The sequence below is a fragment of the Typopeltis vanoorti genome, chromosome 17, assembly GCF_054136105.1.
Source record: "Typopeltis vanoorti isolate ZY-2024b chromosome 17, IOZ_Tvanoo_1.0, whole genome shotgun sequence".
Lineage (NCBI taxonomy): Eukaryota > Metazoa > Arthropoda > Arachnida > Uropygi > Thelyphonidae > Typopeltis > Typopeltis vanoorti.
Genome location: NC_143565.1, coordinates 3,154,591 through 3,171,938, shown reverse-complemented (window position 1 = coordinate 3,171,938; position 17,348 = coordinate 3,154,591). Strand labels below are relative to the sequence as shown.

Sequence of the window (17,348 nt, the reverse complement as noted above, 5' to 3'; positions counted from 1 at the left end):
AGGAACTGTCTGGCAGAAGCAATATCTGAATGCATTCCCAAAGGTCAAAAGTTCAAATAAGGTGGATGCATGAATGAAGTGTGAAGTATGTAATTTGGAAGATGAAGCCATTATGCAGGCAGCATAAGATGAGCAGTGGTAATAGTTGGTCACACAAGGAGTACAAAGAAAACAAGCAAGAGAGGAAAGGAGATCACTGCTGCTTGAGACCTGCTCAGGAACTGTCTGGCAGAAGCAATATCTGAATGCATCCCAAAGGTCAAAAGTTCAAATAAGGTGGATGCATGAATGAAGTGTGAAGTATGTAATTTGGAAGATGAAGCCATTATGCAGGCAGCATAAGATGAGCGGTGGTAATAGTTGGTCACACAAGGAGTACAAAGAAAACAAGCATGAGAGGTAACTCGCATGGTAAGGGTAGCAAAACTACAGTATATGAGCAGCAGTTAGCTAATGAGATCACTTTTGTCGATACACATCCAGCAGAAGAAAGAATAACCAATGAAGGATAATAATGATTGGAGAGAAGGGTAGAATGATAACTACTGAGTAAGATTTAGTACAGATGTTGAATGAACAGTTCATAAAGGTATTTCATCCTTGTGAAAGTAACATCATGCAGAATTTGAAAGCAGTGGGAAGGGAGGAGGTGCTGCTGATGGTGAGTGACTGAGCAGGAGGTATAGGAGGAACTGAGTAAACTTGATGTCAATAAAGTTATAGGACTTGATGGTATATCATCATGTGTCTTGAGGGAATGTTCCAGGGAGTTGACAACATCTTTAACTTATCTGTTTAACTTGAGTCTTAGATTTTCCCAAGTTTCAAAGAAGTAGAAAGAGGGAAAAAATTATTCTGCTTCATAAAGGGATGATAAGACTAAGGCTTTGAATCATAGGCCAATCTGTTTGCCCAGAGTTGTAGTAAAGGTGTTAGAGAAACTAGCGAGAACCGGGATTCAGAATTCGGTTGAAAACAACAAAATTCTGTTCGATGAACAGCATGAGTTTGCTAAAGGAAGGTTGTGTTTTAGTAATCTACTTATTATAACAAGGTGACGGGTGTAATGGATTAAGGGAGGCATACAAGGTGGTATATTAAGATTTTGCTAAAGCTTTTGATAGATTGCCACATGACAAGCTGGCAATTAAACTGGAACAGATGGGGTTGGATAGTACATTAGCGCATTGGATTGGAGATTGGTTGTCTGATAGGTATCAGCAAGTTGTGTATGCGGAGCGATATCCTGGAGAAGGAAGGTTACCAGTGGTATATCCCAAGGGTCTATTTTGGAACCATTGCTTAACCATTGTTTAATTTGCATGTAAATGATATTGGTAAGGGATTGAATGGTGATATACAGTTGTTTGCAGGTCATACAAAGTTGGGAAGAACTATGCAGAGTACAATGGATGTTGTAGCCTTGCAAGGGGACTTGAATGGACTTTCTGAATGGGCATATGAATGGGGCTAACAGGTTAACATAGCAAATTGTAAGGTTTTAAAGTTAGCTCAGATAGGAAAGTTTTAAAGAAAGCACAGATAGGATGCAGAGCATAAGATTAGTGAGGATAATTTAGAGGAGATGAAGGAGATAAGGGTTCTGGGAGTGTTGTTTGATAAGGACCTGAAATTTCATGGACATTTTGCTAATATTGTAAGGACAGCACAGCATATTATGGGAATGATGAAGAGAATGCTGATATGTAGAAGTAAGGAATGTTACAATTCCTTTGTATAAGGCTTTGATCAGAACATATATGGATTACTGTGTGCAGATTTGGTCACATTTTTTCAAAATAATGAAGAGATATTGGAACAGGTTTAGACATGATTGACTAGGGTGATTTCCATTCTCTGTAATGTAGAGGATGAAGGCAGATTTAGGGAAATAAATTACAGAGTCTAGTGGATAGAAGGATGTGACCAAGACATATAAGTTGGTAAGGGGTCATTGCAGGATTAATGTGGCCAACATATTTTACAGAATGGGTGGAGACAGAGGAAGAACAAGAGACCATCCTTGGAAGCTGTATAAGGAGGGTGTGAGCAAGGAGGTGAGTAGTACATTTTTTGCATTGAGAGTTGTGGGTGGTGGAATGCATTGCCTGGAAGTGTGGTGAGTGTGGAGACAGAGAATGCATTCAAGTCATGGTTTGATGAATTGTGTGTGTGATAGAGGACCTCCGGTGATGAGTCGTTGACTACATGGACTAATAATAATCTACTACTACTAATAATAATAATTTAATCTTTTGCAATGAAAATCACTCTCAACTTTTCAAGAAACACATTAACTAATTCTATTTTTCTCTCTAATCAGTTGTCCACACAGGACGCTGTTATGTAATAGGTTATGAGAGCTCTCATGTATGTGGTCAATATATCAGGGGCGAATACTTCAGGAGTGGTAGGTGTGTGGTGCTCATCCATGGAATAGCGATATCACTGATATTATATTTTTGCATTTATTCACGTTAAAGACTCCCCTAATTGTTTCCAGACATCGCGTGATTCCTAAAAGTAAACACAATATACTAATGCTTCATGGAGAGGACACTTTCGATGTGTAAACATTGCATCACATTCATGTTAATAGCCTCTGTGTGCGTGTGTGTGTTCAAAATATATACACCTTTGAACCCTTTGAAAAGAGGTACAGATGGTGCAGTGAGTCAAATTCTTAGTGTTCAAGTAGTTTTTTTAAACTGCTCAGAAGTCATCTTGCCTACCACGTTAGTGTGAAATGACATGGTAGGCAAGTTTTTAATATATAATTTTAGATAAATGTATAACTTTTTTGCCCATATTTACAATGGGAAACAGTATTATAGTCAGGAGGTAAGCCTCATCCTCCTCTTCCAAATTTTACACCTTTGAGTAATTCAAAGTTTATCCCCTCTGTTATTCATTATCTATATGGATCACATTATGAAGGAAAGTGGTATTAAACATGATATCAAAATTGGAGATGTTAATGTCAGTTCTTTGCTTTATGCAGATGATGTTATACTTCTAAATAAATCTGCTACAAGTCTGCAGGATTCTCTGACTAAATTGAATAACTGTTGTAATAGATATGGTATGAAGGTCAGCAATAAAAAAACAAAGACAATGAAAATAGGCAGAATCATTGAAAATGTGTCAACTGTGTTGTGAATGGAGAACCTGTGGAACATGTAAAACATTTCAGCTACTTAGGCACGATTTTTACTGAAGATGGTAAATTAAATATAGAAATAGATAACAGAATCAGCAAAGCTGGTATGGTGGGAAGTCAATTGAATAAATTCATATGGAATAAGAGAGAAATTAGTCAGAACACTAAATTAGCTGTATACAAGACGGTGTTCAAACCAGTTTTAACTTATGGATCTGAGAGCTGAGTCAGAAGTAAAACACTTGACCAAAGCCTAGAGACCGCAGATATGAGAGTCCTGAGAAAGATTATAGGCGTGAACAGATGGCATCAATGGCAATATCATATTAAAAACGAGGATATTAGGAAAGAGCTTGACATTGTCAGCAACCAGGAATGCGTTAGCAGAGCTAATCTCACAGATATGGTAAGTCTAACGTGTCTATAAAGTATAAAGTCTATAAAGTCTAACGTAATATAAAGTCTAACGTGCCTGGGCGTCATGGCCCAGACACGTTAGACTCCTTCCTCAGTCATCTCAATAGTCTACATCGAAGAATCCAGTTCACTATGGAAAAGGAAAAGAACAATTGTTTACCCTTCCTAGACACCTTAGTCACACGCCTGTCTAATGATACACTTACCTTCACCGTATACAGAAAACCCACACACACAGGCAGATATATTCACAAACTCTCCCACCACCACCCCTCTCAACAATATGGCATTATTAAAACTCTTACCAAGAGAGCCCACAATCTTTGTTCCAGTGGAACTGCCCTCACTACTGAGCTTAACCACATACACAGCCCTTTCCTCTCCAATGGCTACAGCGATCACAGTATCAAAAAAATAATCAACTCCTCCCCCATTCCCCGTCCTTCTTGTCAACAAGATTTTACAAATGCCATCACCATACCCTACTTCCGTGGCACATCCGAAAAAATAGCCAAGATACTAAAACAGTACAACCTACACACAGTATATAAGCCCCACCAAAAACTTGCTACCCTTATCCGTTCTACGAAAGATCAGCTCCCTCCTCTCTCGCTGCCTGGAGTTTACAAAGTACCCTGTTGCTGTAAGCTGGCGTACTTTGGACAGAGGCAGATCAGCATCCATCCGTCTAGAGGAACACAAGTCTTACATCTTCAAACACAACTATGGCCATTCAAGCTTGGCTGACCATGTTTTGGACACCACCCACAGGGTATCATGGAAGAAAACCACCATGCTCCACCACAGCAAATTCAAGAAAGAGAGACTTTTCTTAGAAGCAGCAGCAGCTCTCAAAAACCAACCAAATCTCAACAAATACGGTTGCATTAAGCTTCTGAAGATTTGGGAAACATCACCAGAGTTCCCACCTTACATTCCAGGCCACCTACTACTGCCCTTAGAGGGCGCTCTACCTAGATAGGACTTTAGTGTCACCCATGTGGTTGGGCTTAGTATTGTTTGTTATTTGTGCATATGTTACATTAATTGATTTTGTAATCCCTGTAGATATCCTAATGACTAGGACGAAATATAGGAAGTATTAAATTCTATTTTAATTCTTTCTGAGTGTTGTAAAAAATCCATTAAGCCTCCAACATGAAGAGCTAATCTCAGGTGGTATGGTCACTTAAACAGAATGATTCCGAAGATTTGGGAAACATCACCAGAGTTCCCACCTTACATTCCAGGCCACCTACTACTGCCCTTAGAGGGTGCTCTACCGAGATAGGACTTTAGTGTCACCCATGTGGTTGGACTTAGTATTGTTTGTTATTTGTGTATATGTTACATTAATCGTTTTTGTAATCCCCGTAGATGTCCTAATGACTAGGACGAAATATAGGAAGTATTAAATTCTATTTTAATTCTTTCTGAGTGTTGTAAAAAATCCATTAAGCCTCCAACATGAAGAGCTAATCTCAGGTGGTATGGTCACTTAAACAGAATGATTCCGAAGATTTGGGAAACATCACCAGAGTTCCCACCTTACATTCCAGGCCACCTACTACTGCCCTTAGAGGGTGCTCTACCGAGATAGGACTTTAGTGTCACCCATGTGGTTGGACTTAGTATTGTTTGTTATTTGTGTATATGTTACATTAATCGTTTTTGTAATCCCCGTAGATGTCCTAGTGACTAGGACGAAATATAGGAAGTATTAAATTCTATTTTAATTCTTTTTGAGTGTTGTAAAAAATCCATTAAGCCTCCAACATGAAGAGCTAATCTCAGGTGGTATGGTCACTTAAACAGAATGGGCGAAGAAAGATTAGCAAAACAAGTGTTCTCTGCCAGGTTGGCAGGAAAACGACCCAGAGGAAGACCAAGATATAGGTGGATTGATAAGTACAAAGTGCCTTAGACGATAGAAATATAAGATCTGATAATGTTGGAGTCTTGACAAGTAACAGACTGATTTGGAGGAAAATTGTAGATAGGAAGTTAGTAATGATGTAAATTTTTTTTCATGTAGTACTATCATATCCTGTACACTCCTTGAGGGGTACATGGCAAGAATTTGATGATGATGATGAGTAATTCAAATATACCAACCAAATATAGCATTCTCCTTCATTATTGTTTTCTAATATATCTTAAAGCAAACACATTGTCCCCTACTCTGCACAGATTTGGTTACAATTAATCGATAAATTAAAGTATTCAAAGTTATTCTAGAATTAATTGCATTAGACTAATTAAGATGAGCACTGGTGCACTATGCACTCTTAAAACTTTCATACATCAATAAAAATGCAATCATAAGGCAAACTAATGTGAATTTTGTAGCATGGTTGCATAAGCTACGAAAGTACACCCAACCAAAATTGGTATATATATATATAAGCCAAGCATTTGCCTATTTTTGTTTAGGAGTATCCTTTTTATGATGTTATTGGCTTTTTATTCAATTTTAGGGCATTACTGATGTTTTAAAGACAGACAGATACATGAAGAATATAAGGAATAATTTTGGACATACCTTTGTAGGATGTCTTCTTATTGAGCAGGATGCAGCATATGGTGATACTGAAGTATGAAGTATGACTGAAAAGGAAGGGAGGGGGTTGGACATGTGGAGAGAGGGAAATGTGGAGGAATTGCGGGTAAGATAAAAGGTATGTGAATTTAAAATCCAGGTTTCATGAGTGGGCTGCAATTTCTTTGGGAAGGTGAAAGATTGAAATTTTTAGGGAAAGGAGAAGGAAAGAATATGATGAAACACCCTTAATTTTATTTCATCATATTCTACCCTTCTCCTTTCTCCAGAAATTTCTATCTTTCACCTTATTCCCAAAGAATTCACAGCCCACACATGAAACCCAGATTTTAAATTCTCATGCCTTTTGTCTTACCCACAATTACTCTATATATTCCTATCTCCACATCCCCCCCCTTTCTTTTCAGTCATACTTCAGTAATATTGCCATACAACAGATGATGCTCAATATCAATTGAGTGGCCAGATGTAAAATATAAAAATACAAAAAATTTTGTGAAAATACAAAAAATTAATATTTATTTATAGAAGTAACATGGAAAATTTTCTAGAAATAATATCTATTATTCTTAATAGTTTAATAAGAAAATTAGTTTCTGGAATATTCCAACTTTAATATGACAAATTATCACTGAATCCTTATTGCAAAAATTTAATCTCATAGAAATTCATCTTATGCTGCATAACAAAATTTTTAAGTATAGCATTTGCAATAATGAATTCAAAAATATTAACCACTAAATGGATAGATATCAAGACTGCTAAAGAAAATGCATTTTTAAATTCTTCTTCTTCTTTGAGTGCCATCTCCTATTGGAGGTCGGCAACCACCTTGGCAAATTTTGAGCGATTCTCAGCTATTCTGAGCAGTCTCTCAGAGTTCATACCAGTCCACTGTTTGATATCTGCCAGCCAAGATTTTCTTCGTCTTCCTTGTCCTCTTCTTCCATTTATCTTCCCTTTTATAATCAATTGAAGTATCTTATATTTTTCATTACGAAGTAGGTGACCAAGATATGCAGTTTTCCTTCTTTTTATGGTATCTAAAAGTTCACGTGATTTCCCCATTTGTTTCAGTACTTCCTGATTGGACGTTTTTGCAGACAGATTTTTAACATTCGTCTGTATAACCACATCTCAACGGCTTCAAGTCTTTTTATTGATGTTGTCTTCAAGGTCCAAGTTTCTGCACCGTACAGCAGTACAGACCATACATAGCCTTTAACCATGCGTACTCTAAGCTCTAAGTTTAAACTGCAGTTACACAGTGTTGATTTCATCAAGAGAAAATTTTTTCTTGCCATTTCAATTCTAACTTTTATTTCCATTTCTGGATTGCAATCTTCATTTAACCAGCATCCAAGATATTTAAACTTTGCCACTCTTTCTATTTGTTTCCTATTTAAAGAAAGTGCTAAATTTTAAATTATTATCTGTAAACTCTGAAAAGTATACTGTTCTTCAAGAAATTAGCTACTTACCCTACAAAGATAACATCGTGCATATGCTGCTACTAAGGGATCTCCAATACCTCTTATCATCTTTGTGAGCCTTGTTAATGCTCGAGAATATTCTCTATGCAAGAAAATGTCTAAATATATAAAACCACTTAAATTATTTAAACAGAATCATCAAGGTGATTCTGTTTGGAAGTTGTTATAAATTATCTTTTTGTTTAAAAATGATAATACAATCACACATTATTGCACATTGTTAACTATCAAAATATGATATGGCCAATAATAAGAAAAGCGTGAAATTCCCTCTGCATCAGAGGAAAGTCTTGGTTATATATAAAATACAAACTGATTAGTAATGGCAAAATTCTTCAAAGAAACTAAAGTTTCTACAATACATTCTCGTAGAAGTCTCTGTGTAGAGACTTCATTTTTCATTATACAGAAAACTCAAACATTGGTAGATTCCTACATGCCTTCTCCTCTCTCCACCATCCCTTACAGAAGATAGGTATGATCAAAACACTGAGAGACACAGCCTACAATCTCTCTTTACCATAAAGGAAAGAAAGGAAGAACTTCATTACCTCACACAAACCTTATCCCTCAATGGATATATAATGATCAAGCTAATCAACAAGATTTTTAAAAACTCCACCAAAGATATTGAATACAGAATTTAAAGGTGTGGTAATCCTTCCCAACATCCACAATATTCCTAACAGAACCTCTTATTTGTTTAAAAACTACAAAATAAAAGTAGCTTTCACTACTAACAAGATATCCTGGTTCTTACAGTCCCCCCCCCTCCCCCCAAAAGAAACTGGACATTTACAAGATTCACCGTTTCTGTGGCTTTTGTTATGCCACAGAAATTCTGGCCAAAGGAAATTCTGCAGATATCCACATTTTGAGACGAGATGCATTTCAAAGATGTTGAGAAGCCTCTGTAGTGCAATTGGAAGAACGACAGCATGTTCGATTAGAAAATAAGTTCAATTCTTGTCATGATGAGAGGACTCTTTATATGGTTTTTTTTTTTTTCAATTGAGGGTGAGCTAGCCGATCTCATATGGAGGTAGAAGGATATTTTCTCCTAGAAACTTGGGATTTTCATCCTGCATACAGACAAATTGGCCTTCAGAACACGTACAATTTACAGACAGAAAATATTAGTGGTGGTGGGCAGTAGAAGGTGTTGGTGTAGATGATGATGATGGTAGTGGTAATTTGATGTTGTTGGTGGATTAAGTGGTGTAGATGGAGAGTTGTGGCCCCTCAATCTCTGTCTTTTATATCATTCTCCCGACCTTGGCCCTTCTTCAAATTAAGTCCACCAGATTTACTGGAGGGTTTTCTCCGTCACCCACGCTATCATTGGGTTTTGGTGGGAAAACTCAGAATCCGGTGACCTTCGCTATTGTCACTAGCCTTAGGCCTATTTGCCTAATCCTGTCTGAGCTTAATTTTAGTGGTTCTTATTTAAATATTCTAATTTGTTACCAGATTTAATACAGTAAAGTGAGTTAGACATTATTTTAATTAAAAATATTTTGTGTAATTTAATTGCCCATGTAAAATCGACATAGAAAAAAAAACTTCTATTTTTATTCTATACAAGATTTTATATTAGCAATACAATGCAGCTAAATGCTAATGTAAATAATATAATTTAAGGACAAATCACATCATATTTTCTATACAGCTTTGTTAAATTCTACTGGTACACACAAACATAACTCAGAAAGGGAAGGAAATGACATTTCTACAACTGCTGAGAGATAAATAATGAGACAGCATCTAATGGAGGGAATAAGATGTTTGAAAGTGTTGGATCTGATCATAGCATCAGCACTCAACACTAACCAATCAAGCTATGCTGCATTCACTTGGAGAAAGTGATCGTGCATTTCTAACCAGGGAGATTGCCAGACATGCAGAATTTTCTGTTAAGAAGGGACACGTGTGGAACTACAAAGCAAGTGATTATGAAAAGCTCAGGAGTCAACTTTCAGTACTGCAATAGTCTAAGAATTTGCAGAGGATAGATGTTTGTGATGTATGGGAGATTGTCAATGAGCGTTTCAAAAAGCAAAGTATCAGAATGTATACCAACAGTGAGAAGGATAAATCTAGTAGGAGTTAGATGGATGAATATTATCAATAAGCAAGAGTTGCAGAAAAAACAAAGTTGTGGAGGGAATATAAAGGAAAGATGATCAGCATGCCCATGAGTACAAAGCAAGAAGAGTGACAAATATAATAAGGAAGGCCAAAGCTAATTATCAGAGAAAGCTAATTGATGAGACCAAAAGAAATCTTAAACAGTCATTTTGCTATATGGTAAGTAAAAGGAGGAATGACGATGGAAGAATGACTTTAAGAAGTGATTGTGGTGGGAAGGTAACAGAAACAAATCAAATAGTTGAATTACTGAATAAGATTTATACAGGGTGTACCATCTAGGTGGTAATGTAACGTTGATTGACGAAAGAATAGAGGTTGAAGAAATGAAGGTGCTTAAAATATTGCAGAACCTCATTGCAAACACATCCAAGGGATCAGATGGCATATCATCCCATGTACTATAAGAAAGTGCAAGGGAATTAGTAGCTCCCTGACAACCAGCTTAATTTAAGGCTCAGTACTAGGATGGTGGCAATGAAGTGGAAAGACGGCAAAATAGTTCTGCAACATAAAGAAGACTCCAAATTAGAAGTAGCAAATTATATGCCAATCAGTATCTCAGGAGTGGTAGCTAAAGTATTGGAAAAATTGGTAGAAGACAGAATTCAGGACTGGGTGGATAGAAATATGATACTCTATAAAGAACAACATGGTTTGCCTTAGTAATTTGATTACTTTTATGATAAAGTGACAATGGAGTTGGAAAAGAGAAATGGCTACTCAGTGATATTGCAAGACTTTGAAAAGGCATCTGTCAAACTCTTCATCGAACTCTACTGCATTAATTGGATCAAATAGGGACAGATATGAATTGTGATTTGGACAATGTAAATGGGTTGACAGATATCAAAAAGTTGTTTATGGAGGACTCAAGTCCAGGAGAGGGCAAGTGTCCAGTGGGGTACCAAAGGGATCAAAACTTGGTCCTCTGTTGCTTAATTTATACATCAATGATATAGGAAATGATCTGACAGGAAATATTCAGTTGTTTGCTGATGAATGATGCTAAACTGGAAAGAGTAACCATCTGATAGGTAAATGAAGATGATATAGAGATCCTGCAGGAAGACTTAAAGTGACTAGCAGTATGGGCAAAAGGCAAGTTTAATGGCCAAGTGTAAAGTGATGCACTTTGGGAAGAGATCCCAAACTGTGTACACCATACTGATGGAACTGCAGGAAAGTAATGAGGCCAGAGACTTGGGAGTGATTGTGGACAAGAAGTTAAATAGCAGGCATGTTGCAAAAGTAACCTAAACAGTACATCATATTATGTGGTTGTTGAAGAACATGCTAACAAGAAGGAATAGTGAGGTAATTTTTCCCCTACATAAGACTTTAATAAGGTTACACCTGGCCTAGTGTGTGCAGATTTGGACACCAGAATTCTGACGGAATGAAGAAGTTGTGAAGAGCATCCAGAGGTGAATGACAAAGATTGTGACAGGTTTATGGAATTCTGCCTAGAATAGTTTGACAGTCTGTTGTTCAAAAACCATCTGATAGGTAAAAATTAGGAAACATGATAGAAGTATATAAGTTATTTAAGAGGTTTTATAGGATTGAGACTGAATACATTTTCCAGTATATGACAGGAAGGGAGAGAATAAGGGATCACCATTGGAAATTGTGTAAGAGTGTGGTTAGCAAGGGTGTTAGGAATAGAATTTTTGCATGGAGGGTGGTGAATGGGTTGCCAGAGGTGGTTGTGAGTGTTTCATAAGTGAATGAGTTTAAGGAGAGGTATGATTGGTATTATGTGAATAAAGGATCTCCTGCGATGAGTTTTTGGAATTCTTGGAGATACCTGTATAATAATAATAATAGTAATAATAATTTTGATTACATCACTGAATGTGAAAGAACAAGAGGTTGGCCATGAATGTTCTACAATGGTGTGGTTAGCCATGATGCAAAGACATAATTTTTTGTTTAGTGAGTAGTAAACGAGTAATGAGTGAAACAGAACCAGAGATAGCCATGAGTGTTCTGTCAGCAAATGACTAAGCAGAAGTATAATATTCATTGTGGCACTAATGGTTAGTGTGGGTTTCATATGATAAAACTCTGAGCTCCATGGAGATGCTTATGTAATAATAATTATAATAGAACACACTAAAGTAAAATGCACTAAAACATGAAAAGAAAATTGACAAAACATACCCTTGAGTGAGAAAGCTGTATGACTTCAAAATAGCAGTTTCAACATAAAACCTAGGGATCAATTCTCTAATTGATGCTATCTTAAAAAACCAGTTACGGCAAGTTTCTTTTGCTGATTCTGGAACCTGATCTGGAGTAAAGTTTTCTATACAGGAAAGATTGTAAGAAATGAATTTTTGAGACGAAAGTTGAAAGAAAACAAAATTTTAAAAATAATTCTCAATGAAGCAATAATAATAATAATTAGCAGTAAAAAAGTTTCTTAAAATAGCATTACTAATACCATAATCTAATTATGCATAAAAAGGTTCTTTTTTTACATGCAATTTAAATTTTTTCATGAAAAATTTTTCATCTTTGAATCCTTAAATATTCACAATATATCTGAATGTATGATGTCTAGAAGAATAGCATATATACAAAATAAACATACAATATGTATGACTTCAAAATAAAACCTAGGGATCAATTCTCTATCTTAAAAAAAAAAACAGTTATGGCAAGTTTCTTCTGCTGATTCGGGAACCAGATCTGGAGTAAAGTTTTCTATACAGGAAAGATTTCCAGGCAAGGAGGGTGACTTGGTTGGTAAGGGTAGGAAAAGTGAAGTATGAGCAGCAGTTAGCTAATGAAGCCAAAAAGAATCCCAGGGAGTTCTTTCGATTTATGTAGCCAGAAAAAAAAAATTATTATGGAAGGATGAAATTGATTGCAGAAAATGGTATAAGAACAACTGCTACAGAAGATATAGATGAAATGTTTAATAAGCAATTTATAAAGGTCTTTCATTCTTGTGAATGTGACATCATGGAGACTTTGAGATCAGTTGATGCTAAGGAGAGACTGGCTGCAAGTGAGCAAGAGGTGTATGGAGAATTGAGCAAACTTGATGTTAAGGCTGTGAGGGTTTGATATTATATCACCACATATTCTGAAAGGTGCCAGTGAGTTGACATCTGCCTTAACAAATATTTTTAATATGAGTCTTGCACTGGGTCAAGTTCCAAAGGAGTGGAAGAAGAGTAAGATTGTGATGCTTCATAAGGAAGGTGATAGAACTCAAGCATCAAATTACAGGCCTATCTGTGTGTCAGGTGTTGTGGTTTAAGTTGTTGGGGAAGCTGGTGAGAACTAGGATCAAGAATTGGGTTGACAATAATGATATTATCTTTGATGAACAGCATGGATTTGCTAAAGGGAGGTCATGTTTTAGTAATCTACTTACTTATTACAATAACGTGACAGATTCCTTGGACAGAGGAGAGGGATACACAGTGGAATACTTAGATTTTGTGAAGGCTTTTGATAGACGTTGATTACTGCACGATAAGCTGATATTCAAACTAGAGCGGATGGGGTTGGATATTAGATAGTGCAATGGATCAGAGACTGGCTATCTGATAGCTATCAGCAAGTTGTGTATGGGGAAGCAGTGTCTCAGAAAAAGAAAATCATTAGTGGTGTGCCTCAGGGGTCTGTTTTAGGAACGTTGCTGTTTAACCTCCATGTTAATGATATTGGGAAAGATTTGTATAAGGATATTCAGTTGTTTGCAGATGATGCAAAGTTGGGATGAGCTATGAAGAGTACAGAAGATGTTGTGGCCTTATAAGAAAACTTGAATAAATTGAGTGTGGGCACAGGAATAGGAATGTGAGTTCAATGTTGCTAAATGTAAGGTTTTAAAATTTACGAAACAAAGATGCAACTTAGAATTTATGCTTGATTGGGATATATTGTTGGAGGTGGAGGAAATAAGAGATCTGGGGGTGATAGTGGATAAGGATCTGAAATTTAGGGGACAGATTGCCAAAACTGTGAGGACAACACAAAGAATTCTGAGAATGATGCAGAGGACACTGACTTGAAGAAGTAAGGAGATTCTTGTTCCACTGTATAAGGCTCTGATTAGGCATACATGGACTACTATGCACAGATTTGGTCACCTTGTTTTCAAAAGGATGAAGAGATATCCCTGGAAGTTGTATAAGGCAGGTGTGAGCAGGAGAGTTAGAAGCAGGTTTTTTTGCATGCAGAGTTGTGAATAATCAGAATGCCTTGACTGAGAGTGTGGTGTCTGCAGAGAATTTGAGTGTGTTTAAGGCACAGTATGATGAGCTGTGTGTGTGTGTGTGACAAAAGGACCTCCTATCTGAGTCTTTGACTCCATGGGGGCTTGGTATAATAATAATACTTCATACTGAATTTTCCATTGTACAATGACCAAATATAGTTCCATTGCACAAGGGTGGTGCAAAAACTGATGTGTCTAACTACCGACCTATTAGTATTTCTGGTGTGGTAGTGAAGATTTTAGAGAAGTTAGTAAGAACTCGCATACAAAAATGGGTAGACAATCATTCTATACTCTGCAGGGAACAGCATGGGTTTATTAAAGGAAGGTCATGTTTTAGCAATTTGCTCATATTTTATAACAATGTTATGCCAAGATGGATAAAGGAAATGGATACACTATGATAATGTTGGATTTTTCTAAGGCATTTGATAGGATACCACATGATAGACTGTTGCATAAACTGGAGAATATGGAATTGGAACATAATCTATTGACTTGGATCGGGGGATGGTTAACAGACAGATATCAAAAAGTGGTACACAATGGGTGTGAATCTGCCAGATTTAAGGTAACCAGTGATGTACCTCAGGGTTCAGTCCTTGGGCCATTATTGTTCAATCTATACATTAATGACTTCAAGCAGGGTCTATCATCTGATTTGCAACTGTTTGTTGATGATGCAAAGATAGGCAGGGATCAGGGATGCTATTGATATTCAACAATTACAAAATGATTTGAATAGACTGTAAATCTGGGCAAACAAAAATGGCTGTCAGTTTAATGTTAGTAAATGTAAAGTTATGCACTTTGGCGTGATTAGATCCAGCGGCATATTATATTAGCGGGTTTATGCTACAAGAAACTGAAGAGGCAAGGCATCTTGACGTATATTGGTGGATAGGAATTTGAAGTTCAAAGGTCACATAGCAAAAGTTGCAAATACAACTCAGAGGATAATTTCTATGCTGAAGCGAACCTTGACATGTAAGGATAAGGAAGTCATTTTGCCTCTTTATAAGGCTTTGATAAGACCACACTTGGATTACTGTGCACAGATTTGGTCTCCGGGGTTTCACAGGGATAAAGAAGCTGTGGAAAGGGTGCAAAGAGAAGTTAGATTATATCCAGATTATGGGATTTAGATAATGAGGACAGATTGCGAGTATGGGGATTACAGACTCTGGTTAACAGGAGAAAGAGGGGTGATATGATAGAGGGCTATAAACTTTTGAATGGGTGTTATAGCATTTCAAATGATGAAATTTTTTGTTATATGGAAGGTGGGGAGAGAACACGGGGGCATCCATGGAAGTTAAGGTTGTTCAAGAAAGGGGTAAGAGCTAAGTTTTTCTCTCAGAGAGCAGTGAGTGAGTGGAATAATTTTCCCTTAGGGGTAGTGAGTGCATCTTGTGTAAATGAATTTAAGGGAAGGTATGACAGCTGGGTTGGATAATTTACAGCCTCCCACAATGAGTCCTTGACTTCCTGGAGGTCTCAGATAATAATATTAATAATACAGTAAACCCTTGCCGAACGCAGGGGTTACGTCATTAATACATTGCGCGCACGGCAAAATCGCGTTCCGCAAAGTTAACTTTCTATGGAAAAAAATGTGTTAGGTAGTTCAAATTAAGAAAGTATGTATGTATAATTTAAACTAACCTAAATATTGTGTGTAATTAAAAGGGAAAAATGAAACAAATGTTAATTGAAAGGATTTTTATTACTGCTTAATAAGTAGGTACATGATACAATTATTTTTTTAAAAAGCTAGTGATTTTTGCTTGGGTACAATGACTGACGCAACTCTTTAAAAGTTTCGCTGTAAGGAGCGCAGAGTTTTTCAATGCCTTTCATAAAGTGTCCTCTTCTTTCTTCATTTGGGTCAATCTCCATTGCAAAATCAGACAGTTCCTGTGCCTTTTTTAACAATTCGTTTAACTTCTTGTAAGTTCAAGGCACTTTATCTTCTTTACTATTGCTGCTTTCACTGTCGACTGGTGTTACAAGATGATCCAATTCTTCAGTCATTTCTCGATCGTCATTCTCGATTAATTCTTTGACTTCTCCTTCTTCCATATCTGAAAATCCTTCGCCGCCAATTGCTTTTGCAATTTGTACGGAAATCCTTTAAAATTGTTGACAACTTCTGGCCAGAGCTGATGCCAGCAAGCATTCAATGTTGATGAATTCATTTGTTTCCATGTGAGTTGAATCATTTCTATGCAGTGGCTTATGTTGAATTGCTTCCAAAATGCCATTAGCGTGTCGTGCTTTCCTTCGTCTAGTGCTTAATTTGCAGAGGTGTAAACATGCCTGACATAATAGGCTTTGAATGTTTTTATGATCCCTTGATCCATTGGTTGGATTAAGGAAGTGGTGTTAGGTGGGAGGAATAAAACCTCTACATTTCGATGCAATGTTGTGAGGGCATCAGCATCGTGTCCTGGAGTATTATCGAGAATTAGGAGAACTTTAAAGCACAGGTTTTGCTGTTCTAAGTAATGTTTTACTTCTTTAATGAATGAATTTTCAAACCAGTTATTAAAGAGGGCTTTTGTTACCCAAGCTTTTCTATTCCACTTCCACACAACGGGCTCAAAATGTTTTCCCTGCAATGCACGAGGCGTTTTAGATCGATAAATGAGCAGAGGCTTGCACTTGAAGTTGCCATGCATTTCCACAAGAAAGCAAAGTGAGTCTATCCTTAAAAGCTTTAAAACCTGGGTCAACCTTTTGTGCCTTTGTGATGTAGGTTCGTTGTTCCATTCGCTTATAAAATAGGCCCATCTCATCCGCATTGAAAAAGTTTTGGAACGTAACCCCTCTCTTCAATGAATTTCAAAAATTGGGGTTTGAATTTCTCTGCTGCTTCTTTATCTGCAGAGCCAGCTTCTCCCTGAAGCTTTACATTGTGCAAATTAAAACGACGCTTAAAGTTTTCAAGCCAACCTTTGCTTGCTTGAAAGTCAATTTTCTCTGACGATTGGCCATCTTTATTTAAAACGAAAGAAAACAAATCTAAAGCTTTGTTTTGGATAGCAACACCATCTACAACTGATCCTTTTTCGTTTACTTGATTGTCAATCCAAGCTATTAATATTTTTTCCATCTTTTCCGATTGCAGAATTCTTCTTGAAACTTGAGCAACCTTTGCCGAAGTATCGCCTGAAGCTTTGACACTAGACCGAATCTTTTCTTCATTCTCCCGTATTGTTCTTATGCTTGATTCATTTATAGCTAGTTCTCTGCAAGCGATGAAAGACGTGTACCATTTTTCAACTTATCTAAAATTTCAATTTTCTGAGATAATGTCAAAACTTTGCG

The 17,348-nt window shown here is 36.8% G+C and overlaps 1 protein-coding gene across 3 annotated transcripts in view; it reads right to left on the bottom strand.

Moving 5' to 3' along the window:
* Positions 1–17,348, bottom strand: part of LOC150097100 (VPS35 endosomal protein-sorting factor-like) — a 386,078-nt gene that overhangs the window by 259,583 nt on the left and 109,147 nt on the right. For all 3 annotated transcript variants that reach the window (XM_090406834.1, XM_090406831.1, XM_090406832.1), the window contains 2 exons: positions 11,945–12,089; positions 7,619–7,712 (listed from right to left, as the gene is read on the bottom strand). In XM_090406834.1, coding sequence (XP_090262960.1) covers positions 7,619–7,712; positions 11,945–12,089 — 239 coding nt within the window. The remainder of the gene's footprint in view (positions 1–7,618; positions 7,713–11,944; positions 12,090–17,348) is intronic.